The 26747-nt window shown below is 37.3% G+C and overlaps 2 protein-coding genes across 3 annotated transcripts in view; one reads left to right on the top strand and one right to left on the bottom strand.

The window, feature by feature from the left end:
* The window catches only part of RHOQ (ras homolog family member Q), a 23549-nt gene extending 12727 nt beyond the window's left edge, over positions 1 to 10822 (top strand). The window contains exons 3-5 of one of the 2 annotated variants that reach the window (XM_074168642.1): positions 3693 to 3857; positions 4613 to 4708; positions 5449 to 10822. In XM_074168642.1, the coding sequence (XP_074024743.1) occupies positions 3693 to 3857; positions 4613 to 4708; positions 5449 to 5481 (294 nt within the window). In that variant the 3' untranslated portion in view covers positions 5482 to 10822. Of the gene's footprint in view, positions 1 to 3692; positions 3858 to 4612; positions 4709 to 5444 lie in introns of both variants that reach the window. The other variant, XM_074168641.1, reaches the window with a different exon arrangement.
* Positions 5783 to 26747, bottom strand: PIGF (phosphatidylinositol glycan anchor biosynthesis class F). Its single transcript, XM_074168640.1, has 6 exons — positions 26610 to 26747; positions 26043 to 26293; positions 24299 to 24390; positions 23283 to 23399; positions 18016 to 18124; positions 5783 to 6159 (listed from the first exon to the last, which is right to left on the bottom strand). Exons 2-6 carry the CDS (start codon positions 26268 to 26270, stop codon positions 6046 to 6048), a joined length of 660 nt encoding a protein of 219 aa, XP_074024741.1. The 5' UTR covers positions 26271 to 26293; positions 26610 to 26747; the 3' UTR covers positions 5783 to 6045.

Below are 26747 nucleotides of genomic sequence, written 5' to 3'. Positions count from 1 at the left end.
CTCATCTCCTTTCTCATGTCTCTTCTCTGTTGGCAGCTGCCCTGGGTTACCAGAGACAGAAGGTAAATGATGGATGGTCCTGTTGCAATGTAGTATCTTTTATAAGGATCACAGCTCCATATAGCATTAATTAAGCCAACATACTTATATACAATTTGTTTGAAGTTACTACAACTCTCATATTTTCAGCATGTTTTTCTATTTGTATTCATCTGCTTCAGCAAACAGTGAATGATTTTGTTTCGAAGTCCAAAGTATGTTGGAAAATGAGCCATTTCACTATTATAGCCTGGAGTTTTTGAGACTTGTATTGCTTATTTTGATCCTTAGTGGCCTTCTGGCACATCTTATTCACATTAAAATATTCCAGTTAAATTCTTTAAATATTTTTAATGCCTAAATACACACGCAGTGCCTCCCCCAATTAGATTGGAAGTCTAATTGCTGTAGAGTGTGGTGTGTACAGGCACTCAAATTGGAATTTATGTTGACTGGCTAGTATAATTACATTGTGCTGTTGCATTTAATTTTAGAATGAACCACATTTATTTCCCTTACACTAGATTTGGGAAATAAATTATAGTTGAAGCAATCGGATTTTTCCAGGCTTCTCTAATATTCAGTCTAAATTCATTTGGTATTTCAGAGTCTTCTACCAAGCGCAGCAGTTATTTAGGCCCAGTACGTCAGAGAAAGTTTCCAGGTTTGGCTGCTCTTTCTGAGGGGCTGTTGGGGAGCAGAAGGAGTCTTCAAGCACAGATGACCTACTCAATGCTGGTAACATTTCAGCTAGGGGGTCTCTTCGGAGGACCCAGGACCAGTCTAATCGTGAGGCTTTATTAGAATTACTTTCTATTATTACTATCAATACAATCCTAATTTTCGTAGCACAGACAAAAGAGCCTGACAGCACTGACATAGTTCAAGCAGCAGGATTGGTGGGTACAGTCAAATTCTCTGTTAATGTAAGTGAGCTTAAATGCAGTGAAGTCACTGTAGTGGACACCACGCAGGTCTTTGGCCGTGGTACATGATGTGTCCGGTCACACTGTACTTGCCTTAAGTTTAACTTCTTGATTACAGAGGATGGACCCGCAGCTTGCCCAGTGCAGATGGAAGAGGGTTTAAATCAAAAGGCATATAAATAGATGCAGGGACAGGAAAAGAGTTCAGCAACGCATAATGCCTTAAAAAGTGGTACCATTGCTCGCTCCCAGATGAGTGCTGATGAATACCTGGGAAGTCAGGTGCAGTACCAAGATGCGGCTAAATGTGCAAGGATTTGTATCTAAGGGATTTTAAAAGATAAACTCAATATGCAAGTTTTGAACTAAACCATGCAAATATAACTGGGCTTTGAGATCAGAAAACGATTAGTATTTGCTATGAATAAAAGGTCCGTTTGTAATTTGAAGTGGATTAACTAAGAGGTATTCTAAGGTCAATGGACTAACAGTTATTTCTGGTGACAACAAAGTGTTTTCTCCATTCCAATATTTAACGCAGACAGTACTCTAGTTACGGTAACACAGGTGTGAGATTTTTAGAAAACGTTGAGTATAGTGAAGGCAACTCTTTGATAGTAGGAATAAATTACGACTTTAAACTGATTTTTTTTTTTTTTTTGAGAAAACCTTTTCAGTAATAGCCTGCATATGATTTAGTAGAGCTGAATTTGAGAGCAACTGACGGGTCTGCCTGCGTGTTCTTGCATGCAGATTTTGTACTCCAGGGACAGTGTAATTTGCAGTTGGGAAGCTTCTTTTAGGATTTTGATCTCCACCCTATAAAACAGTGGCAATCCTGAGAAGGATCAAACTACATTCAGTAGCAGAAGTGAAACATAAAATGCGTAAAAAAAGAATCGAATGCTAAATAGTTTTAAGTTGCTGTTGTGATTTTTTTAAAGTTATTTCTGCCTTCTATGATGAACGTCCACAGACGTGGAAAAGGAATGGTTAAGAGTGCTTTTTTTAAAAAACAAGACAGGAGCCTGACATTAGCAGGGAAACAACCGATCTTCAGAAAGGCCTATCAGATGTTGTAGTTTCACAGTAGTTTCAGTTACTGCGGTTGTGAAACTGGGAGCCCATGTTTACAGCCAAACATGCTCTGGCTTATTGATGAAACTGTGGAGTATACAAGACTGGGAGTAGGGCATACAGTCAAACTGGCACATGAGAATACTGATTACAAATGAGGATATTGTGTAAATAGGCACTGAAGAGCATTGGCCAATTTGTCTCCTTGCTAGTGCAGAATCTACTTCAGTGCTTGTTCCCGTATGTCTTTTCTCCATTTCACATGGAGGGTAACAGTCCTCTTCCTGTACCTGTCGGCTTCCAAATGAGCAGGTGGGTCTAGCAGAAACTGTTCTGAGGAGGTTTCCACAGGTTTTCTAAAATTCTAGTGACACTGTCTTTAAAACTTAACAGCTAATCAATGAAGGGCTTTTTTGAGGGTGCAACTATAGGTTAGTAATCTGGTAATGTGACAGTTGCCGAGGAAACAAAAATTTAATTTTCTGGCTCGTTTCAAACATGAAGTTGAATTACATTTCTGTCTCTACATTTAATGAACAAATCATTCCAGTATTTGTGAGATTTAATTAAGATGGGAAGCTTGCATAGGGAAGAGTGAGGCTGCTGCGGCAGCTATAATAAACTGGTGTTTATTGTGGAAGAGAAGGCCTAAAACCAGCATTCTTTGCTGTCTCTGCAATGCCTGGGCTCGGTCTTAGTTATCTATGTTTAAAAAAAGAAAAAGCCTAAGGTAGGACTGGTAGGGCATTGGCTCACTGCCAAATACCAAAGGAAGCCTTGCAGAGAGAAGCTGGGGCTTGTCCCCTCCTGCTGTTAGCTAAAAAATATGGCAAAATCCACTTTCTTTCTCTCTTGCTAGAGGGACTCTGTTTTACAGCAGGGACAATGCTCCTGGGTACCTCTGTTGCCAGGGTATTGCATGCCCTGGCAGTAGGACTGGTAACTTCAAATGCTATGATTCTAAATGACCCAAATAATCATCTTTTCATGCTACCTCGCCTCCCTCCCCCCCAAAAAAAAGGGCATTAACGTTCCCCTGATAGTGTTCTTGATGTTTAATTTCTGGTCTTTCCCACTCGTTGCTGGACAAAAGAGGTCCCTTCTGATCCTTACTTTGTCTGCCCTAATCATTAGCATCAGGACAGCATGGTTTCTAAGAGACAGAAAGAAAATTCTAAGGAGGGACTCAAGTATCACCTCTACATATGTTCCAAAAGAGAACATGGAAGTGCGTTAAATAGCCTAAATATAGCCCAGCTCTGTATAACCTGGATGGCTCTACAGCAGTCACATCTGCTTAGTCTCTTTGGTCAAACAAATGCTAACCTTTGATCTGCAAGTATGTTAGAACCATAAGCTTTTCTTTTTTTTTTCTTTAAGTGAAAACTTTTTAAAGGGTAGTCTTCTATATATTCTTGTACAGAAGTAGGTTTCTATTGGTATTAACACATGGGGTTTTTTATATTTATATTCACATATAATTACCCTCATGCAGATTTTGCTCTAACAGCCACACTAACCAGGAATTGTTGTAAACATTCAGAAAGTTTGCTTCAACAAAATATGAAGAGTTTCTGAATATAACTGTTGAAATTAACAAAATACAAGCAACAATTTAATATTGCAGTTAACAGAATTTTTCTTTCTCAGGAAGACTATGATCGTCTGAGACCTTTATCTTATCCTATGACCGATGTCTTCCTTATCTGCTTCTCAGTGGTAAATCCTGCTTCATTTCAAAATGTGAAGGAAGAGTGGGTACCGGAGTTGAAGGAATATGCACCTAATGTTCCCTTTTTACTAGTAGGAACACAGGTATATCTGGTTCTGTTCTATTTTATTTAAACAATTCAGATCATTGTATGTGCCTTTTCTTTCGGCTGGCAGTTCAGGCCCGACAGGACCTGAGCAGCATCTCCTTCTGGCTTTGGCGGAACGACCCTAGCAAGCAGCAGAAGAACCTACATCCGGGTTGTTCTCTAATGAGCTACCTCCATTTTGGTAAAATATATGGATTGTAACCTGGGTGGCAAGGTTGGCTGCATCTCTCTATGTGACCTCCTATAAAGTCATGGGACTTAAGGAACAGAACTGTCTGTTGATACCCATGTTACTGGAATGACTTGGGTCTGCAACTGCTGGTCATGTCCAATGTTTGCTGACGCAATGGAGGAAGGGGAGAAGTGAGACAATTTCTTCTTGCTTCATGTGGGCAGCGGACTCGGCTTCAATTATAAAGAGACCCACATGTTGATATTATGTTTGGGTTAATCTTTCCGCCACTGCTGAGTATAATTTCTCGTATTCTGAGATGATCACGTCTAATTAAAGAGCTGAATTACAGGATAAACGTTTGTTCTTTCTGGATTAAAGGTAGTAATTCAGAGCTTAAATTTCCAGTACTTTTTGGATCAGGAAGGGTCCACAATCTGAATCATGACATGACTCCATTTTTATACATGTAATACTCCATTAAATAAATAATTCTGCTTTAAAAAGAGGGTATCATATAGCCTGCTGGCTTTTGTTTAGAAAAAGTATTCCAACATGACTGCAATCTTTCTTACTAGATTGATCTTCGCGATGACCCAAAAACTCTGGCAAGACTGAATGATATGAAAGAGAAGCCCGTATCTGTGGAGCAAGGACAGAAGTTAGCGAAAGAGGTAAACTGGATACTCTTAAATGAAAGCAAGTAGCAAAGAAAGAAAAAAAACCTATTTCCAATTGACTTTTTCTTCCTTTATCACTTTGCCCAATTCTTTTACCAGTCAACATATGAAACCTTAGGATTGGTTACCAGTTAAGAATATTTACTTACATTGTTGAGTACAGCTAACAAGCAGACCTGTGTAATAACACTTACCTCTTAGTAATAGTTCTAACTTGCTGTGTAGACACTCATAAAAATACATAAAAATTGCATAAGCATTAAAATCACAGAGTGGTTGAGGTTGAAAGGGACCTCTCCTGCTCAAGCGAAATGTCATAAGCACCTTAAAGAAATTTTTTGAGAATGCCATTTTAACGCACTGCGTGGATAATGCTTATCAGGACACTTATTTATAGAGTCTTACTTTTGAAACATGCATTGGTCATGTAATTCTGTAATTCTTTTCTGCTGTTTAGTTACCAAAAATACCTTAGGACCCCACTGCCAATCCAAAGATCTTATTTAATACTCTTCCTTTATAAACCAAACCAACTTAAATACATTCCAGATCTTTGGCCAAAAGACAAATCTTCTGTTCTCTTAGTGGGGGAAGCACATTCAGATAACTTTTCTATATCACAGCCAAATATTGTGGTGTCACTATAGAAAAAAAAAAAAAAGCAGAAGTGCACAGATAGAACTGAACAGCTGAAATATATTGGTTTTGAATTTACTTATTTTCTTGACAGATAGGCGCCTACTGCTATGTGGAGTGTTCAGCTTTGACACAGAAAGGACTGAAGACCGTTTTTGATGAAGCTATTATAGCCATTCTGACTCCAAAGAAACACACGGTGAAGAAGAGAATAGGCTCAAGATGCATAAATTGCTGTTTGATCACGTGAGATACATTTGACAATGGCCAGGCTTACTGTGAAATTCTACTGAATTTAAATACAATGCATTAAGTACACAGCGAACTTGCTACAGGTTTGAAAGCTAAAACTACGATTCTGCCTTCTACAACCAGTGAAATCCAGAGGAATAAAATCAGTCTCAACGAACTTGTAATAAGAAGCCACCACATCTATTACAAATATTTTATTCAGACTGGAAGGTACAATCTCTCAGGGTTACATAGTCTAGAGGAAGCAAAAACTGCACCATGTTGAAACAGCATCTATGCGATTTTATTGAGTGGAGATGCTTGGCCTGAAATACTCTAAATGAATTTGGATAGTCTTCTGCTTTGACTATACATATATATATATATATCTTATAAAAACAACAACTTTTGCACAGTCTGTATGGAATCTGCACAAAGAAATACCTTGTCTCTCTTTGCTCCAGTTATCTGCTTTTGTATGTAAGCTGCTTCCGGTTCCAGTGTATCCACAGAGGTGCAATAATCAGACCAGCCATATAGCCAAAGGTAGCTCCGAGGGAACAGGAAATGGGCCACACCTGAGGGGAGAACACAAGGTAAAAGCAGACAATGAGGAAAATGTTTGTGGTTTTTTGTACTTCGTGAGCACAAATTCTCAGTGTAATCTAGGTACTGAAAGATGGTACAGTCTTACTCTACTTTAAAGCTTGACGTGCTTTCCTAAAAATGCCAAAAGTGTAACAGTGATCTTCATGAACACTAAATGCTGTTGTACAGTTTTTAATTAATATGCATTAAAATGTAACCAGGCTTCTGGCTATTGCAGACTTTAGTTTGATAGTCCCAAAACTATGTGAAAAACTTAGAAGTATTTATATCCCCTGAAGTGTTCAGCTAACCAAACTTCCTGTTCTGCTGCACGTGTTTGGAAACCTACAGATTTCTTGGCAATTCCTCCTTCTAATTTCTCACAGCATTCTGAAATTTTAAGAGGGGTGTGTGTATAAACAAACTAATATTCGAATGAGGCCAGAAACTGAGATAGATAGAGGGTTTTTCTTTCTTTTGGTTTTGGAAAGTAGGCAAAGGGCTGAATTTCCCTCTGGCTAGCAGGAGGGAGGGAACATAAATTTGGAAACTGACTGAACATCTTGCACCCAGTTCAGCAAACATGTAGTAAGCCGGTTACGTTAAAGAGAGCTTTAATTATAAGCTCTATTTCTTAGTACAGGAACAGGGAACTGACTCAATACAGCTGACTCACTTTCACAAACCATCTAGTACTGAGGCAAAGATATGATTCTCCTCCCCACCCCCCAGCTTTTTTTTTTTTTTAAATTGGTATCGATTTGCAGGGAGGAGGGGCCAAAGCAAAACTTAAACAGTCTGTCCTTAGATGTAGCTTGTATTACCAGTCAGCTACGTACTGCATTTGATTAATGTCTCAACTAAGTTGGTGATTAAGAATTATTATTTACCGTGGAATAAACTGAATTCCCATCCCTCTTCAAAATTCTACTTTGCATACTTTTTTTGCAAGGACAGTTTTGCACTTCCTGCTGTACAGTGCATGTTCCTTAAGTAAGTACACACTGCACTCTCCTATTTTTTTTAATTTTTAAATTAAGGGGGATATTTCCACCTTCTATAGTACTTGAGACTGAGAAATGCACTAGACATTAAAGACATACACATCTCAGTGTGCAGCCTTCTGTTCTACTTTATTTTGACTTGCAATTCCTGAATATCAAATTAACTTACTCTTAATGGTACTGGTTCCTCCTTTCATTCCTTTCCCTAGCTCTGATTCTTCTCTTTACTTCGTTATCACTTGGAGAAATATATTTATTCCTTTGATCATGGGAATTTTAACTAGGAGTAAGAATAATGTATTTGTCCTCTGCTGTTTCATCTTCACAGTCTCCTCAACTGATTCATCTTCACATTCCTTAGCATTTGCAGTTTTATATATTATTTGGAGGTCTTAAGGAGTGTAGCAAAGATGACTAAACAAGGTGCCTTAGGTACTCTTTATTGACCTTGTTTCATTCTTCCATTTCTGGACATTCTGTCTCTGCTACTTGTTTTTTGTTGCTGAATATTTTGGCTGTTGCCTCTCAAACCAAAGACTTGCTTGTTTTCATTCATTCAACAGCGGTATTGTAGATCATCAATAAATAGCCTTGAGATGCTTTGGCATGGTAAGATATTATGTATATTTAAAACTCACATGAGTTTGTGGCCTTCGCTAAACTTACACTTCAGGTGGATCTTTCCAACTTTTAAATGAAGTGCAATCAAGTTATTTCTAGCAGTTTGCAGGCTATTACACATGTCTAAAGGACAAAACAATAAAAAAAAAAAAAAAGTCCCTGCAACCCTAGCTGCTCACTCAGTAACGTTCAGTTGGAACAGGAGTTGTACTTTCTTATCCACTGATGAAGTCAAATACCACTCTAATATCCACATATATAGATATTATCCATATCTATAAAACTATAGACAGAGGCTTCATAATTCAGTGGTCTTTTTGCATCAAATTCTTTCAGCGATCAATGATCCTTCACTAAATTTTACCTACATTAGGTGAATCTGTAGTTGCCTATTTGCTTTTCAGAAGTATAAGTAAATGTTGGACTCTTGAATTTTTCACATCCTCTTAACTAGAGAATCAATATCCCCCATGACCCATTGACCCTCTATCTTTCAGCATTTTGTGTATAGTAGGCAATTGTTGGTACGATTAAAAGGATCTCTGATGATTGTTGTAGCTTCTTTTACCTGACTGAACTGCAACTTGGAACGCGTTTTTTTAATAGTTATGTAACTTTTGATATTAATTATGCCTTTGTCTGCCTTCCAAAACATTCAATTTCTGCTTTGCTTTTATAAAATCAGTGTTACCTCACAGAAATTTGAGGCTGTCTCACTTCACATGACACTCTGACATCTAACCCTCCTGGGTGGCAGCTGGCTCAGACAGCGGGCAAAGGGAAGAAACCACACAATACTCCATCTCACTGACTGTGAGTGAGACACAGAAGCAGCACCACTTCATCCCTTTGAGAGGCACAGAACAGAAGGGTACTATGCCAGATACTCATTTTTATTATGCTGGTCAGATGGCCCAAAGCAGTTCTGAAGGTCGTTTGATTGGCCTTTTGAAAACTCCCTAAGCACAGAAGTTAAAAGCCTGAACGTAAGAGCGTTGCTGCCCTTATGCTATTTTCTCTAACCCTCAAGGCAGGGCAGAACACCCCAGCAAACAGGTAACGATACTAGTTTTATTCTTGACTGCTGGCCTGTAATCTACATGTAGCCAGATGCAACCACGGGTATATCTAAAGCAGCAAATTATCAAAGACAGATTAAGACATAGCTCTTAAGCACATCAGCTGCACTAAAATAACAGCCCTTGCATATGCTTTTTGTCAGTCTATGAAAGTGGGTTGCTTTATTTTGCATTAGCTGCTGGCCTCATTTTTCTGAGACCCAATCTCTTTCTGCTGGACCTTTTTAAATGAATTCCTTGATTGCTCTGCTTTTGCGCTCTCTTTGCTATTATCTCTTACACTTGGGTTAGCTTCCCTAACTTGGTACAAACTGCTTCTACATGATAAAAATCTAAGCTGCTAATATCTGTCTGCCTGTTCTAAGAGATTCCATTACACTTATTTAGAGTATGCAACTTTTAATACACCCCTCTTCTCCCCTGAGAACTATTCAGCTTGGTTTCTTCTACTTCATGCTCCCTTCTGCCATGACGAAGCTGACATATCCTACCCCAGTACTGATGTCATGTCTAGGCTGGGTTAGCAGCAGGGGAATAAGATGTTAGGGAACATCTTACACGGGAAAAAGTGCCTAACCGCACTTTTTTTGAGGGGAAGAAAATCTGGAGACAAGAGTGTGGGGAGCACAGAAGACAGGACAGAACATTCTTCAGGAAGCTGTCATGAAATGCCTTGTCTGTCCCAGCAGCTGGGAAGCATCAGCGCCATCCTCATAGCCCAATACAAGAAAAGTCAGTTTACATATCAAATGCATGTGGAAAAGGGCAATTTTAACAACCTGTACATGATTAGTAGGAAACTGAACAGCAGCTTGACAAAAACAAATCTCCACCTCCATGCTTAACAAGCACAAAAATTGCATTTTAAGGGGCAGAGCATGAGCCAGTGGTTAATGCAAAATGATCCTGACTTCTGCTATTTGTTTAAGTTTTCTTTTTGCCTTTTCATCTTGCAGCAGTGATAGGACTTAACAGAGATTTCTTTAGGCTAGCTACATACACACTGCAGAACTGCAAGGTTTCTAGTATATATTAGAACTCATTTTAAGAATAAGGATTCAAAATAGGAATTGCCAGCCTTTCAGGACACAAATGAGCTAGTTTCCTCAGCGCTCCTTAGAACACCTATGAACTGATGTGAGAACGCTTAGCATATTGCATGGAAAGCAGAGCATGTTGCAGGATCACAGCAAGGTATGCAGCTCTGCTGTACTGTGCATGTGGTTAGTTAAAGCAGAATTCTGACTGCATGACAGGTTTGTCATGTCTTACAAGTCTGTAACTTGCATCCCATACAATGGGAATTATGTACACATTGATAAAGACATAAAGGCCAGATGCTTATAGGCCAGAGCAGCAACACCCTAGTAAAGTTTTTAAGGATATTATAAAGTAAACAGCTGACCGCTGGAACTTGAATTATACAAATGCAAATACAGTGAGGCAATCTACTGTACTTACTTTTTTTTTAATAAACTGGTCCCACTCTTTAGATGAGTGCTTTTCTCATATTCCTAAACTCGATTTTTTTGTATGCTTACTGTTTCAAAAGATCCATTTCTGCTTGTCAATTAGAAAGCTATGTAAAAATTTTTGTTTCATTTTAAAACTGAATAAATGAGCACAATTACTTTCCCTCCCTGTTTCTAACATGCCTTAAATTCCTGGTTGTTTATTCTGTACTGTGTTAAAAATTTGAGTACATGCCTTTAATCTACTTTGGTTGCATGCACATGTTAACTGAAAGTGTCTTATCACGTTGTACAGAATGTGTGTGTTGACAAGCACATGCCGAGGAGAAGAAAGTGTGAGGTTTTTTTTCTGGCTGGCATTTGTAACTAGAAGTTGGTTTTGTGGATTTGCGTTCTAAAGTTAGAGCAAGCATAACTGCCTTTGATCTCACCATTAAGGTTTACATTAAGAAAACCTAAATAAACAATGATAACCACACTGAAGTGGAACAAGCTTCTACCTCTGTTTCAAAAAATTCAAACACTGGGTATTACCCCTTCTACTCACATAAAGCAACTTATAGATCCAAAAGCAATACAAGAGGAAACTTTCTGAGCTGTGTTAAAAATAACAAAGTAGTGTGAAAGTTTATAGTCCTATTTCAGCTTACATGAGTATTCACCAAAAACTGTACCCAGTTATTGGGTACAGATTATTTTTCAGGTTACAAATGTCTAGGAGATATCTAGGCTAATATTTACAGTCATATTGGCTAAATTACATGGCAGTCAATCAACTCATTTGAGTTATATCAGCACTACCTATTAGGTTTGTAGTATCCAGTATGAAGTGGGAATATATCAATTTCACTTTTACCTAATGATATGAAAACACCGTAGGCAGAATATTGTTTCAAAGTCACTTTTTATGATTAGTAACAGGTACTACAGATCAAAATAAAGCTACGAGATGGATGGGTGGGCACGCACACAGTAAACCCAGGAACATATTTTAAAAATCTGTTATTAAAACATGCAAGAAATCCAGGAACTTCACAATTTCCAAAATGCAGTTGCTGTCAATGATGAATAGGGTGTCTGGAATACTAGTTCCACCGCATATAAAGCATGCTGATAAGGTTTTGTTGTTTAATTATACCATCTTGTTCTGCAGCTAAATTACCTCAGGCTGAGCAGAGAAAGAATGTGTCACAATGTGTCTAGTAACACCTAAATGATCCCATTCTGTTTCAGTGGTGTTGTGTTTTAAGGTGCCACTTCTGAGGTGACACTTGAAGCTAGGATCATAATCACATGCTGTTAATAGAAGTACACCACCAACTTGAAATAAGTAATGTGAAAAAAAAAAATGGAGCAACTGTAACAAAGGAAGTTCTTTTCTATTTCTTTGCTAGAACTGTCCTAACTAACTGTAACCCTTAGATACCCACTGTGGATCAGAGGGCTAGAGGCAACTAGAGATGGATGTACAACTCTTCAAACCTTTTGGACATTGTCTAGAACAGCCTTATTTAAATGACCATAATTAAGCATTGCAAAGTATTTTAAAAATTGTTTAAGAATTAGCTAGTAATCTCAGAACATTGGCAAAATTATTCTACCAGTTTGACACTTAAAATAAACTGAAACATGTCTTGCAGAGTAAGTCTTGAAAAGTTTGGGGGTTTTTTTGTGGTTTTGTTTGCCTTTTTTTTGGTGAGATTTTTTTGTTTGGTTGGTTGGTTGGTTGGTTTGGTTTTGTGTTGGTTTTTTGGGGGGAGGGTTTTGTTTGTTTTTTTTTAAGTACAGAAATGTAACTACTGTAGGCACTAACTTTCATTCCTGTAAGGCAACTATCTTTACCCTTGTCTGAGATAGGCTTAATTCTACAGACCTATAACCAGGAACAACCTTAGAGTAGGCCTCCCTGACCAATGACCAACTGCTTGGCATAATTACAAAATAAATTTTTCTGAAAAACTAGTAGAGGAGCAAGAGGCATAGCCAAATTATGTTAAAAAATTACTTTAAGAACAACAGAATAATGAAAAACAATCAATCATCAGGATACCAGCTGACTTTCAGCAATATATTTTATATTTCTAACATAAATGCTTTATATATTTTTCATTTCCAATCTGAAACATTATTCGATAATTAATGTCATTTTACTTCAAAAACAATATTATGTTTCTATTAAGTAATATTTACTTAGCGTAAAAATTTTTGTATGCAAAAAAAAAGCATTTTACATTATTATTTTTAAATGTAGACAGGCCTAGTAATCTGAATATCCCCCTGTATGCAATATTTTTCAAACATAAACATGGAAAATAAAGTGAAGATTTTCTGAGACATCTGTATTCATCTCAGTTTTGTTGCATGTTACAAGAGGTATGTGTAAAGAACCAATATGCTTTCTTTGTTTTATGAGTAACTCAGGATGAAGTAGCATTTTGGTTTTAGCCATTAGCAATGAATTGGAACTCCTGATGATGAATTTCATACCAAGTTTACTCCACAGAATTCTGAAGTACTTTGAAGTAAAAACAAATTCTAGTGAAAGACATACAAGACGTTGACATCTGATTTTCTGATCAGGTAAGACATAGGTAATGGTACTATAAACTTCTCAGCTTCTAATATATCTCAACCACAACGTAAAGGGATGAGTACCATATAAGTTTTCAGTTCTTCTGTTAAGATTGCAGGAAGTGATGTTAGTCCCAATACAGACAGCTAAGGACTGGGAAATAGATTAGCAAAAAATTAAACTACCGTTGCCCTCAATTGCTTTTTCTTTTAAGGGCAGAAAGCAGCAAGAAAGTGACATCAGAAGAACTGCCATATGTATCAGTGTGGCAATTCAGACAACAGGTGCCTTACAGAAAAGCGTAGGCAGCTTTATTCAATATTCTACTGGAATTCCAGCATCCTCAGTACTCTCTCTTTCCTTCAACCTCGTGTTTGCTTCAGGTGAGTGCCTACAGGCCACTTCCATTTGAAGCCATTTCTATGAACAAAAACTGACCTCAAAGAAGTGGCTTTACGTACCCCACTCTCTGAACTGGACTGCAGTCAATTTAAAAGTAGACTGTAGACACTCTGAAATTGTCTACAGTTTAAAGTGTAAATCCTGATCAAATGGAAAAATATACCAATTCAAGACACGGTGCTTGACTATTAGATTGTTCTAAAAGGGCTAAATGAATAGCAGTAGCATTTTTTATTCCAAACTCATAGTACATTTCTGCATCTGCTGTATGTCAGATGTTTTTGCCAACTTTTGACATTTCAGAGCTACGAACAGAGCACAAGGGCAGCAGCAACCCTGTGGTTTCCTTCATCATGTGATATTTCTCAACTATTGTTGACCCATCCAATTCTCGTAGTACCAATTTTGGCTTGCCCACAACACTCCTTATTTAATGAATTGTCTAAAGCTAAAGGTACAAATACAGCTGTGTTTCCATAACATGTTGTTACACCACAAACACTAACCATAACAAATAGAAACATCAGAACCAGATTTTGCAACAAACAGGCTAAAAGGCCTTAACACAGTTGTCCAAAATGATAATATCACTTTAGTGTTGCACATATAATAAGATTTAAACCGCGTTTTCTGTTCTAAAGCATAACCATTTCCACTACAGATTAAAAAAAATAAATAATAATGGTTTACTACAAAAAGTCTGAAGTACAAGAAGGAAAACAATCACTAATGAAACCTGTTCTTATCTCAAAAGCTGGTTCTTGAGTCCAAAGATGAACTTATTCTGTTTGAGTCCCTTTTTGGATCTGAGAAGGGTAAATCCAAAATTGTAATCCCCAAGCTCTCTGCTTTTAGGCTAATACGAGAAACAGCTGATGTCAAACGCATGACAGCTTAATACTTTATTCATGCAGATGCCCAGAAGTAATTTAGTTCTGACTGGGCTCTGATTACTTTTAAGCCTACATTAAGATCTACATGATTTTCTTTTTTTCCCAGACCTTGCTTGGACTTAATCTGTAGGTGTTCCCATAAGCATACCAGCTGGACTAGGTTCTACACAAAACACTGCCGGTCCATGTCTTTTGGGGGATTATTTTTAAATTAATTATAATAAAAAATATTATAATAATTTTTAATTATTTTTAAAATAAAGAACTTCTTCCTGCAACTGCATTATGTACAGGTATTTTTTTTTTTATGTTCAGTAAGGCAGTAGATAGATCAGCCACTCAGGAGACAGGCAATCTGCACTACAGATTTTCTTCCCAAACAAAGCAGATCTGGAAAAACAGCACAATCCTTTATGACAGCCATTCTTCTTTCCCCTCCCTTAGGCTGAAGATAACACAGAAAGCACCTCTCCTCTTTTCATTGCTACAGAGAGAATCTACTATGAGTTTCTGCAGCCACCCGACATGAGGTAGCAAAAGGGAACACTCTTGCAAAAAGGGGTTTCGTTGCTAGTTCTCAGTGAGCTTCTGAAAAACAACAGAAATGTCTCTTGGCTCTGAATGTTTGAGACAGCAATGCAGAGCTACCACATGTGACTCAATACGTGTGTTGTTGAATCCATACTACTCAGCAGGCACAGAAAGACAAGACTTAGGTCAACTGTTCCATGAAGTCCAGTGTTTCCAGAGAACCCAATCCACACATATCTCAGTATCTCAGTTTGGCTGAACTAGGAAGCAGTGTTCCCTGGGCAACTATTGAAAATCCGTGGCCAGGACACTTTAAGTCTGTCTTGGTGACCAATATTTAAAAGATCACCTTCACAAAAATATTAAATTATCAATAAGTGACTAAAAACTTCTGAGAGTTGTGAACAGGATCTTTAACAAGCCACTTTAAAAAAGGTTCATCTCTACCTTGAGGATTTGCTACCATTTTGGTGCTTCAATGTGTTGCTTTGCTGAGATAATTTGACTTTAAAATCTACATTACATTTTAAAAAATAGCTTCTTTCATTCCCCCTTAAACAGCAGATCTTAAAAAAAAAAAAAAGCTCTTAAAACTGCAGTTTTCCAAAAACGTTTTCAAAGTGGCAGCCTGCAGAACTGATAAGCAAACTTCTCTACGGCTGCTCTTAAACTGCTCAGATGATGATTAAAGTAATGATCAAGCAGTTCAGACCCAAAATGGAAAGCAAGATTTCCTTTCCCACACCACTATTTTAAATCCTAAAAGGTAGAAGGTAGAAAAGTGGGGACAGAGAAAAATGAGGGAAACTCAAGGGAAAGAACACAGCAGCAAATGCTCTGGATCTAGGCACAGGAAAATTGCTTTGATGCAGGAAATGATAGTCAGAAACTCTCCCCTGGCAACTCTTGCATCAGGAGTATGTTAGAAATGAGGGCAGAGATGGTGAAGGAAAGGGAAAATGCAGGTTTACAGTTGCTGCTGCCTGAATTCTCTGGGGAGCATTCATGCCCAGAAACAGCTAGTGACAAGCTATGGTATTTGAGGTTTCTGCAGATGTTTTGCTGTTCTGAGACATCAGATAATATCTTTTTTAGATGTCTGAGTACAGATTCTAGAGCTTAACTTTTATCAGTCATATTGGCTTTTATTGACTTAGAAGAGTTTTCAAACAGAAAAAGCTGTAAGACTATTACCAAGCTTGTGTCTCCTGCTATGGCAAGATGGGAAAACGGACAATAAAGTAAAAAATTAACTGTATTTAAAGTATCTGTCTTAATCTATAAGTGTCTTTCTTTTGTTAGTCAGAACCTACTGACTTAATAATTAAGTTTTCCTTATATCATTGGTGCATAAAAGGTGACATTTTTATACATAGCATATTAGCAAAGTCTGAGATTTTGTGCATGTGTGCGCACGTGTGCATGTATCTGCATCTGCCTAGAAGAGACAGACTAGTCATATGACAGAGTATTCATATGGGATTCATTTGTCCAGTACAATTTTAGGTATTCCACTATTCTATCTAGTCTCCAGCTACTGCTCAGAAAGGTGATGGGTCTCCTTTAGGTCCTGCACCATATCCAGCAGTCCCACATGAATTTCTTGGATGCATCAGATGGCACTCTATTACATTTAGGTTACTGAATATAATCCAAAATACATGTACGTAGACTTACTCTAATCCTAAATGGTGACCGATATTTTCTGCAATTATTATTCATGCACACAACTATTTCCATCCCAGATGACCAAGTTCTATACTTGCAACCCATTAGAGTAGCTCACTCACACCAAGCAAAAGGAGACGGAGAGGGTTTTGGATTTTTTTTGACGAATGTGAATAAAGCACAGAAATGGACAACATGCCATTATATGCTATATAAATGCAAGTTTTCACAAACAATTCTAGGTTGAGTCAAAGCCCAGATGACAGTGAAGACACTGTGACAAACCTTGGCTGCAAGAATGGGAATAAAATAAAACCTGCCGGATGTGACACACCATTTTAAAATCCCAGCTGAGCAAGAAAAAAGCCCTTGCCTGTCACTGGAACAGGAAGGTAAATGAGACTTCACTAGAAGATCAGAGATTGCATTTCAATGAATCCCTTGATTTTTGGGTGACATTCACGTCTATCAACAATTAACTAGTGCCAACGCATACCTACGTCAGTTTGACGACGAAACATCTTACAGGAGTAAAACCAAGTGGTTTTAGTGAAGAAAACCTGATTCTTTTTACTTCAAGTATTAACCTACTCCTCTACTATTATTTTTGAAATAGTAATTTTCTATCTCAGTACACTGGTGTAAAGAAAGGTTGGTGGCATAAAAGCAGGCTGTTGGCTACTTATGGAAGACAAATTTCCATTGCAGCTGTAAGCCACAATGTCTCTACAATATCAGAGGGAAAAGCTTATCACCTGTTATACTGATTTCTGAAAGAAACCTTTGAAACCATCTGCTTAAGAACAGGCCTGGTAGATAGCATTCAGCTGAGAGCGTATAAGTTTGGTAACCAGCAGCAAGAAAATATCCACTGAGGACATTAGGAAAAAGCGTTACTAGTGTCATAATTTTATGGCAATTGCAGACTTCAGTTATATTTAATGGAATACTTTCTCCACGCCAACCAAAGTATTAAGAAAATAGCACAGACGTTTGAATTTATAAAGACAGAATCTGCAATGCCAGCTTCACATTTTTTATTGTACAACTACAAAGCTAATGCTTGCCTTCCTTTGAAATCAGAAGGTAACTTTTTAGTACAGTGCTTCGGCCACACCATTTCCACAAATCAATCCAAATCCATTTAAAATGCATTCTGTTAAGTGCTTTTATGGAAGGCAGAGGGGAACTAAAACACTAGGAAAGCATCTTTCCTTCCCTACCCATAAACAATAAAAGATACCAGACTGAAGGCAGACAAACTTGGAGCCATCTTCATCATTTCACATTTCTCCTCCTGCTTGTCTAGCTTTCTCATATCAAAATCCTTCCAGCTCTATTTCATGATAAAATTTGCATGCAACAGACAGTCATAGATCTATTACAAAGAATCTATTAAAAAGGGAGGTAATACTCCTGCATTTTACATCCTTATACTGTAAGCATAGATGCTTCCAATAACTTTTTAAATGTTTGGCATAACCCTGTAGGAACAGCTTATGAGTAAGTCCAATATACCTGTACAGTTTCAAAACAATTTTGCACTGGGTGCATATGTAGAAAATGAGTATTTTTATATTTATGAGAAAACTGCAGATACTAACCTGCCAAGGCCGATCCCAATCAAGAGGAATAGGAAATGCTCCAAACCAAGCTCCTAGTATACTGCACATTGTAGTAATCTGTAGACTGCTTTCCCAGATGGACATAGCTCTGTAAAAACAGTGTTACAAGATTTCAAAAGCAGAAGTTACCATGTCAGAACGCTAGATCTGATTTCTCCCAAGATTTTTGAGACTACAGATAAAAAAAAAAAAAGTCAGTTTATTTGATAAATAGCGTGCAGGTTTCTCCTAAGAGATACACACTATATGTAAAACATAGGTTGAATATTTTAGCTATAATCACAATCTTTCTATACCACACATTCAGAGATTATTTTTTCCCCTTGAAATGCTTACTGTAAAAGCTAATTTATTTTACCTGGAAATACTCCTATTGAGCTTGAAACACTGTTTGATTGAGCAAGTTAAAATATCACAATGATACTGTGTGCATTGTGGGGGAAAGCAGATAGGAAAGGGTAGTGGGGGATTGTATAGAAGAGTGCAAGCACAGTCGCAAAGTACTCTATGGTGGAGTCATGTTATTATTTGATGACTACGACAATTTAATATTTAAAATACAAGTCCACTATGTGAATATTCTAAAGCAAATTTCCATCAACTGAAAAGAAACATTGTGAATTAATGTGACCTGCATGTTGCAGCCCGTCAGCAACATCGCATCCAAGTCCAAGTACACTGGCTGCAGGATAAATTTACTGTATGCTAAAGAATTCTTGCATCACCAGTCAAGGCACATATATCATAACAGATGTTAATGACTCCAGTTCTCAGTTCATAGCCTTCTACCACTACTGACTTCAAAAGTTTCGGCAAAGTTGGGTTTCCGTTTAATAGATAACCACTTATTGTCCATCATCAGTTTACCAAGTGATTGCTTTGCTTTTCTCAAGCCATGCATTTGAGTGCTCGAACCAATTGAGAAACAAGAACGAAGTCCAGGACACAGTAGGGGACAGTTCTGAGACAGAAGCAGCAGGTTCAAATCCCTGCTCCAAATCAGTAGGGTAAGAGGATCTGAATCTTTAAATTCACTGTATCTCAGATTATAAATAGAAACCAAACTTTAATCAACAGAATAAAAGAAATGGGCGTTCTTATAGCTAGAAGACTAACTGGATAGTAAACTCCAAACTTCGTATGTGCTGTTTAGGCTGCAGATATGAAAGCTTTAACCCTAGACCTTGTTTTGAAGAACTTAACACTTCTGACTTTATTTCTGAGTACACATAACTCACTGCTGCATTTAATACTGACCGAAGGGCTCACAAGTGTAAGACAAACACTTTTTTATTGTTTGTAAAACAAAGGTCATAAAGATTATAATAGTTACAGTGCAATGTTGACATTTTGAGCAGAAACAGGAACTGTTTCTTCTACAATAACCCCATACCTCTAACTTACAACACTTTATTTCAACTCATAATCCTACTGGCTTGAGAGTTCTTTTTAAAGCAAAAGGTCCTGATTTAACTAGAAAACTTCAGGAGTCTTCACACATAGAAAATTATTGTAAATTATTTTCAGAAGCTGAATAACTAAGCAGAGAGCTGTTAGGCAGCATGAGAAAGAGAACATTCACCACAGCCTTAGAGCAGTGAAAGAGCCAGCAGAATATACCAAGGACTGACTGAGGTACATTTATACCCCAAAAGACATTTTATCTGGTAAATCTACACACATACTGCTCCACCATATGGAGGTATCAGTCCAAGTCCAAAAGCAAAACCACAGAATTAGCAAGGCACAATGCCCAAGTCAAGAACAACCATTGGTAGTTTGGCAAACATCTGAGCTTCTAATTCAACCACCCCGCAGTATGGACACTGGCTACTCAAATATGACCAACTTGTCCTCCAACATTATCCTGCAGCAACAATGCTTTGAGTATTCTCTTTTCTGCACAGCATGTGACCTACTGGGATTTTTGCAGGTATTCTTTAACACATTAACCCATCACATCATTTGAATGAAGCTAACAACTGCAGAAACATTTATAAACTTTGAGTTTTAAAGGTTTCTTAATTTTTTAAAACTATGAATAAACTATAACTGAAACTATTCTGCAGGCAAAACTAGTGATATTCAAGATGATAAATGAGCACTAATGGCACAAAGGCCTTTTAAAGCCTAAAGTAATTATTTAACCCCTATAAATAATATAGTACATTAAGAGCTGTTTTTAATAATGTCTTAATTAAAAGGTTAGTTAACATAAAAGAATTTACTAAGCTTTTGGACAGGCAAGATCTGAATTCTGCGCTGTGGCAGGACTGAAATACAAAGCAGCACACCACTTTGATGATGCCCACCTTTACAAATAATATTTCCAAGTCTGTAAGACTATGCAGTTCCCAAACAAGTGATGAAATGAGCAAAATAAAAACCAGAAGGAGCCCTAAAATTATAGTTTTATACAGTTTTTTGACAAGCTTCAAATAAAAACCATTTCCTACCCAGATGACACAACTGCTATTATACCAGAAAATTCAACACGATTACTCAGACTAGTGATTTGAAATAAACAGTCTCCAAAAAGACCAATAAAAATCAGCAATTGAAAGCTGATTTGTTAAAGGCTTTTATGCAGGAGTCAAGAGCACCCTATTTAAAGCTTCATTACTCAGAACTGAACTTTTTCTTATGTAGCTTACTTTTCTCACACATTTTATGTGCACATAGACTATATGTGGGCAAGTACAACTTTTTCAAACTTCTTAAAATAAAGTGATAATAATAAAAAAATAAATCTATTTGATTCATCAAATCAACATTTCCAATTCAAAAGCATACTCAGTTTGAAAATGTGGAGCATGTGCAATTTTCTGTCTGAGCTACACTTGTTTCATATATACAAAAAAACCCCTACACAACCAAACACCTCCCCTCCACCGTGCCAACAACCCAAACTTTACACTATGAACAACAACCCTGCAGCATCACAGATTACATGTTATCATGGGACAGCACATATAATCCACCTCCTCGAGGCATGGGTTCTTAAAGTAATCTTGTCATAACCTTCTTAGAAGTGATTTTGCTAGCAGTGACTGTACTTCCAAGTGCTGCAAGTGGAAACAGAGAAACCTACCGCCTCCTCAAAAAAAACAAGCACTTTGCAAAATATTTAAATCAGACTGACTCAGTTGTACCATAGCTATTAGGATGCAACAGATTACATGCAAGTTACTTGAATGTAACTTTATGAATAGTCCTATGACAAGACATTACGTCCAGCAGTATTTTCACACCAGATCACCTAAAACATAGCAGAAAGCTATCCAGAGCAATAGCTAATTAACTTCTGTTTATTATTTACATTTTCTATGTCAAGATAAACTTCCTTTTTCTAGAAGCCTCCTTCTGCAAAGACAATAGCACAAGCACATTTTGATCTTATAAATATTGCTTGTGTAAATAAGAATACCAAAAATAAATGCCAGTGATTACTTAAGTCTAAATTGTATTCAGATATTTTTAAAACAAATTCCTAAGTTATACTCTAAATCAGACTTTCCAGCTTGCTGTCCCAGTGCAATTCAATTTGCTAAACTCTTCTTTCAAGGCAAACAGCTGTGTTGATCTTAGCTACCCATCCTTTTCCTCCATTCAAACAGCCCCACCTCATTCCACATGGTTAAGTTAGAGACAACCTTTTAATAGATCATGCCTGCTCTCAGCTCATGCTTAAGCACAAGATGTTCCAACTCATTCATGAGGTCAAATGAAAAAAACACAGATTTAAAAGAGCAGCTTGCTACAATCCATAAAAAAAATAAAAATCAATACCATTTTTCTTTGTAGCTTATTTTCATTCAAAGGCTAGTCTAAATAAACGTCATCATTAGACATTTTATTCAGATTAATGTCACATGGCTCACTAGTAAGAAGGACGTACAAGTTGTCACAGCAAAAATGTCAAAATAAGACAACCCTGTTTCCTATGCAATAATTGTGCTGAAATAACATTAAGATCTATACTACGAAAGAAAGAAGTTTACAGCCATTCAAAATCTAACCTGGCACAAAGACAGACTGCTTGACAAACATTTGCTTGATAAACATCTGTATTCAACTATTATTTCCAGTTTCAAAACCTCCAAAGATGACTAAGTGAATCAGCAATGAATTGTTTTGGTTAAACAACTCCATGCTTTAATAAAAGTCTTGCTAGGTGTCATTTTCATTACTCTATTCAACCCTCCCACTGAAAATAAAAAAATACAAGCGTAACTAACCTGAAAAAGGATTCAAGATAATTTTCAGTAAGCTGAGAACCAAGATAAACTGCAAGTCAATACCTGAAACTGCTATAGAACTACTACTACTTTTGTCCTCCTCTGCAGAAGTTTAAACCAAAAATAACTCCACAGGTCAGCAGTGTTATACAACTTTTCACTTTCTTTTGAGATGAAACTTCACCCTTATGAACTATTAAAATGGAATAAATGCTAACAGCTAATTATTAAATTCAAGCATATGGGGGGGCTTCTTTATGTTTCAGCATCCCCATCTTTCAAAAATCCTGTTATTTAGTGAGTGAAAAAAGGCAGAAGAGATAGAACACTTCTGAAAAATACATTATCCTTGATGCGTGCTAATGTCATGGCTGTCACTGAGGTGAAAATGAAGTAAAAATGCTCATTTTACCTTACACATACTCTTGAAAAAAGATTAATGCTTGAAAACTCCGACACTGAAAAGAGCTTTCTTTGAAATTTGAAAAACAGCATGGGTAAACATTACATACTTAAGACCAGAGTAGATTATGTATCATTTTCACCATTATATTCAAGTTAAAAATACTGTTAAAATAGTGTTTGTTCTGGATTGTTATTCCTACTTTAAAAGCTGTGTTCATGAAGGTACTATTAGATCAGGTGCAAGAGTTTCCCTTTAGAGTTCAGTTTCAGGTCTCCTCTTTATTTAACAACCATCATACTGGATTGCACAATGGTTTTACACCAGTAAATTGTGTGTTTGAAACTTTACTTCATTCAAACACACATATAAAGTGAGATTTAGTGTCTGGACACCAAAAATAAGAAGTTCTTTTCCTGAATCAACGTGTTCAATGTAAACAATAATTTTGTCAGAAAAGCTTTCATAAACTTCTAATTACCAATATGAAAAACCACCCATAATTCCAGACCTTTTCCTTTCTTTACAAAAAAAATCCATGATGTACTGTTTATATCAATTCTGTCCATTTCTATTCTGGGTAAAATCTTTAGAATAGAACTTACCCATTTTTACTAAATACCCGTATCCATGCTTGTATGTTTGGTCCCAGTATACATAAGCATTGTAAAGTAGTAAAGGTAGACAGGAGAACTGCAAACAAAAATGTCTCGGTCACTGACCTACAAAGAAGGAATATTACAAAATTAAGTGAGGTAGTCACTAAGTCTTCTAAGAGTTCCAAGATTTAGGAAAACACACACCTCCCACCTCCAAGTCAACTTGTGAAAGCATGCATGCTTTCTTAAACCTCATGTAGAAGAATAAAGTACTTTCTTCTTACTCTATAGAACAGTACAGAAAAACGGAAAAAATTCTGGTATCTGCTTGTTATCTCAACAAAGACTGAAAAGCAGCAATTATTTTAAATGCCTGATACCTGTAACATTTTTAAAGACACAGGAGTACCTCATATAGAACGTTAGTTCTGAATTGAAGTACACTTGGATATTTACTTCATTATTCCATTTATTTTTCTAATTTGATGTTGTGGAAGCAACCATGAAACCAAACTACATGATGCCATTGTTAGAGAGTAACTTCGGATCTCTCTCAGAAATCAGGCTGCTTCATGTCTCTCCTTTTATTTTTTTCTTTTTTAATCATTCCTAAAAATTAAAACACTAATATCAAAAGGATGAAAGATATGTAACAAGTGTGTTTTAGAATCTTATGGAGAAAATGACTAAATGAAACATGGAAAAATGTTTGTACCCATATGCTTAACAAAAATACTAAAGTAAAAGGAGTTGTTTGTAACTGTCTTGAACAACACACCTCCTAATATACAGAAATTGTAAGAGACGGCTTCTAAACAAACAAACAAAAAACAACCAAAAAAACCCCACCCCCAAACCCAAAAAAGCCCCCCAAAACTCAAAACAGCCCTCCTTCTTCCCCCAGCCAGGAGCTTATCCTTTCATTTCCAATGTACCAGGAAATATACAAGTACTTATACCAATATCTGCAAGGAGGACTGCCCCTTAAAACATTTAGGGAAAGACAGGGTCTTCTAACTTACTCTATGAGAGGTGCTCCATAAAGAACAATAATCGCATGAAACAGTATGCAAGACATGAAAAAGTATATACAGCATTTTAGAAATCTGGATATCTAAAAAAGAGCAATAAAATATCAGAATAATGTTTCAAAAGAAAAGAGAAGATATAGACTATATATGTTACTTATGTTATCATTAGCGTTGTACTCTACTTATTTCTTTAGTTTCAGCTATAGCACAGTATGATAATAGAATGGCATATTTCAAAACAGTTTTCCCTATATTTAATACTTTAAATAATTAACAAAAAATGATCACACTCCATCTAATTTTTTTTTTATGCACCCTATTATAATAAGGCAAACATACAAAAAATATAACTGGAAATGACAAGATGAACAGAGTTAATTTTATTGGATATTTTTACATTTCTGTTTTACATCTGAGTGTTATGTCCACTCATTAAAAGGCATCTTTTACAGAAAGCGAAAAAATATTTAAAAGCAAGAAAATACATAATACGGGGGAAGAAAAAGACATTCAGAATCAAATGTAATACTTAAAAATATATGCAATAAAACCCACTACATTTTGAACTTGGCATCTTAAATTCTAAATCCACTTGAGCAATGTCCATGACTTCCTATAAAGCTGCAAAACACGTACAATTTTCTATGAATTTAAACAGCAGTTTCTGGGTACTCACTATATCATACAGAAGTATAGCCACTTGATAAACAATTCTGGTTAGGTCTGTTCTGATCAGGTCACCAATGGAAATCCGTAATTTCACTTGACCACTTTTTTTGACATTTATTCCTTATGCTAGGCTGGGATGAAATCTCACCTAGAACATGAAGCCTGCTTCATTTTAAAATCACAGATGGTTAAAATACTTGTTTTCCATAATGATTTTGTGTATTTCACATTCCCCTCCGTCAGCAAAACTAGACAGAAGCCTTGCATATAAAGATACTGTTTTCAGGAATGTCTGCTTAAATTTTTGAGAATCACCCCATCAGAGCACTAAGTCTTGTCTGACTCTGCAGGTTGGGAGTGCAAGACTATCCAGCCGACTTCAAAATGACAGTGTATTTCCCCACTCCTGAAGAAGTTAATGTGCTGCTCCAAATTCGCTCTGTCCAGACCTATTTCATCAGGATTTAGTGCTCCTGTTCAAACTACTACAAAAATTTCTCCCAGATTTAGATTCTTCTGTGTGCAAACTCCATCATTCAAGTATATGTAGGCATTTTAATACCCTTCCACAATTTTTTTAAAACTTACCAACTTTGTTGAAATCGTAATGGGCTAGTCTCTTTTATGTCTCAAATTCTAAAAATTATTTCTCTTCCTTTAAAGTCATTAGAAATTAATAGCAGAAATTATCAGTAATTAGTTTCTTCATAACACTGAAGGTCAGGCCTGGACTATGAAATGGGTTCTGCACCCATTCAATTTTGCCAATTTTTGCTACCATGCAAATTGTTGGAAGACCAATTGCTGGGACTACAAACAGAAATATACTGACCAGAAAAAGGAAAACAGAATTGCTCACCTGAACAGGTTGTTTACAGATAAAGTTTAACATTGTGAAAATATTGGAGAACTTATTTCAAATGGTGCTACACTCAACTCATTCATGGAAAACAAGAATTTACCACCAAAAATTGTCATCTTCTTTCTTTCTTATTCGATTATTCCAGTGAAAGAATTTGCTTCCCCTCCATATTGTCTGGTTGCAATTTAAGAATGAAAATCTTACCTTGTGAGCAAATGAACTTCTCTTAGGAGTCAGATTTGGTCTAAAGACTAAGTGCAAGATTATATTAAGGGTACTAACACAAACAGAACAAATACACAGCCATGTGAGGTGTGTTCCCAAAACTGTGAATCCTTTCCAGAAGAAAGCCGGAAGAACTGCTGTCAGTACAATGGAAAAAACACAGAGGAGGTTGGCAGCCAGAAGCCTCCTTATTTCTCCTTCTTTCATCGTGTTCCCTATTCACCGGCCACCTGCAAGACAGCAAATCGCACCCCGTTACTGAAACACAGCACAAGCGCCACAGGGTAAGACTTTTCCCAGTCGCAACACGCCAGGCAGAACTCTGAGCTTAGTTTGGGACTGAAAGTTACTATTTTGGGGCAGAAGAACATCACTCGTATAAAAAATCAACCCCAGACACACGGACACGGCAGCACCGAGCAGACGGGCAGCGTCCCCCTGCGCCGGCACCCCTCACGCCGCCCGGTGCCCTTCCTGACAGGGGGAACCGCCTCACCCACGCCGCGCCCCGGCTTTCCCAGCCGCCCAGGCCGGGCGCCTCCTCACCGCTCCCTCTCAGCCGGGAGGCGGAGGGGGGGCCTCCTGACAGGCCTCAAGCCGCAGCCCGTCCCGGCGACACCTGCTGCGGACCGTGAGGGGCTAAGGGGCCGGCCCGCCTCTTACCGCAGCCGCCGCCGCGGGGCC

Source organism: Numenius arquata, chromosome 2 (assembly GCF_964106895.1).
Source record: "Numenius arquata chromosome 2, bNumArq3.hap1.1, whole genome shotgun sequence".
NCBI classification, from domain to species: Eukaryota; Metazoa; Chordata; class Aves; order Charadriiformes; family Scolopacidae; genus Numenius; species Numenius arquata.
This window is presented reverse-complemented; position numbering and strand designations above follow the sequence as displayed.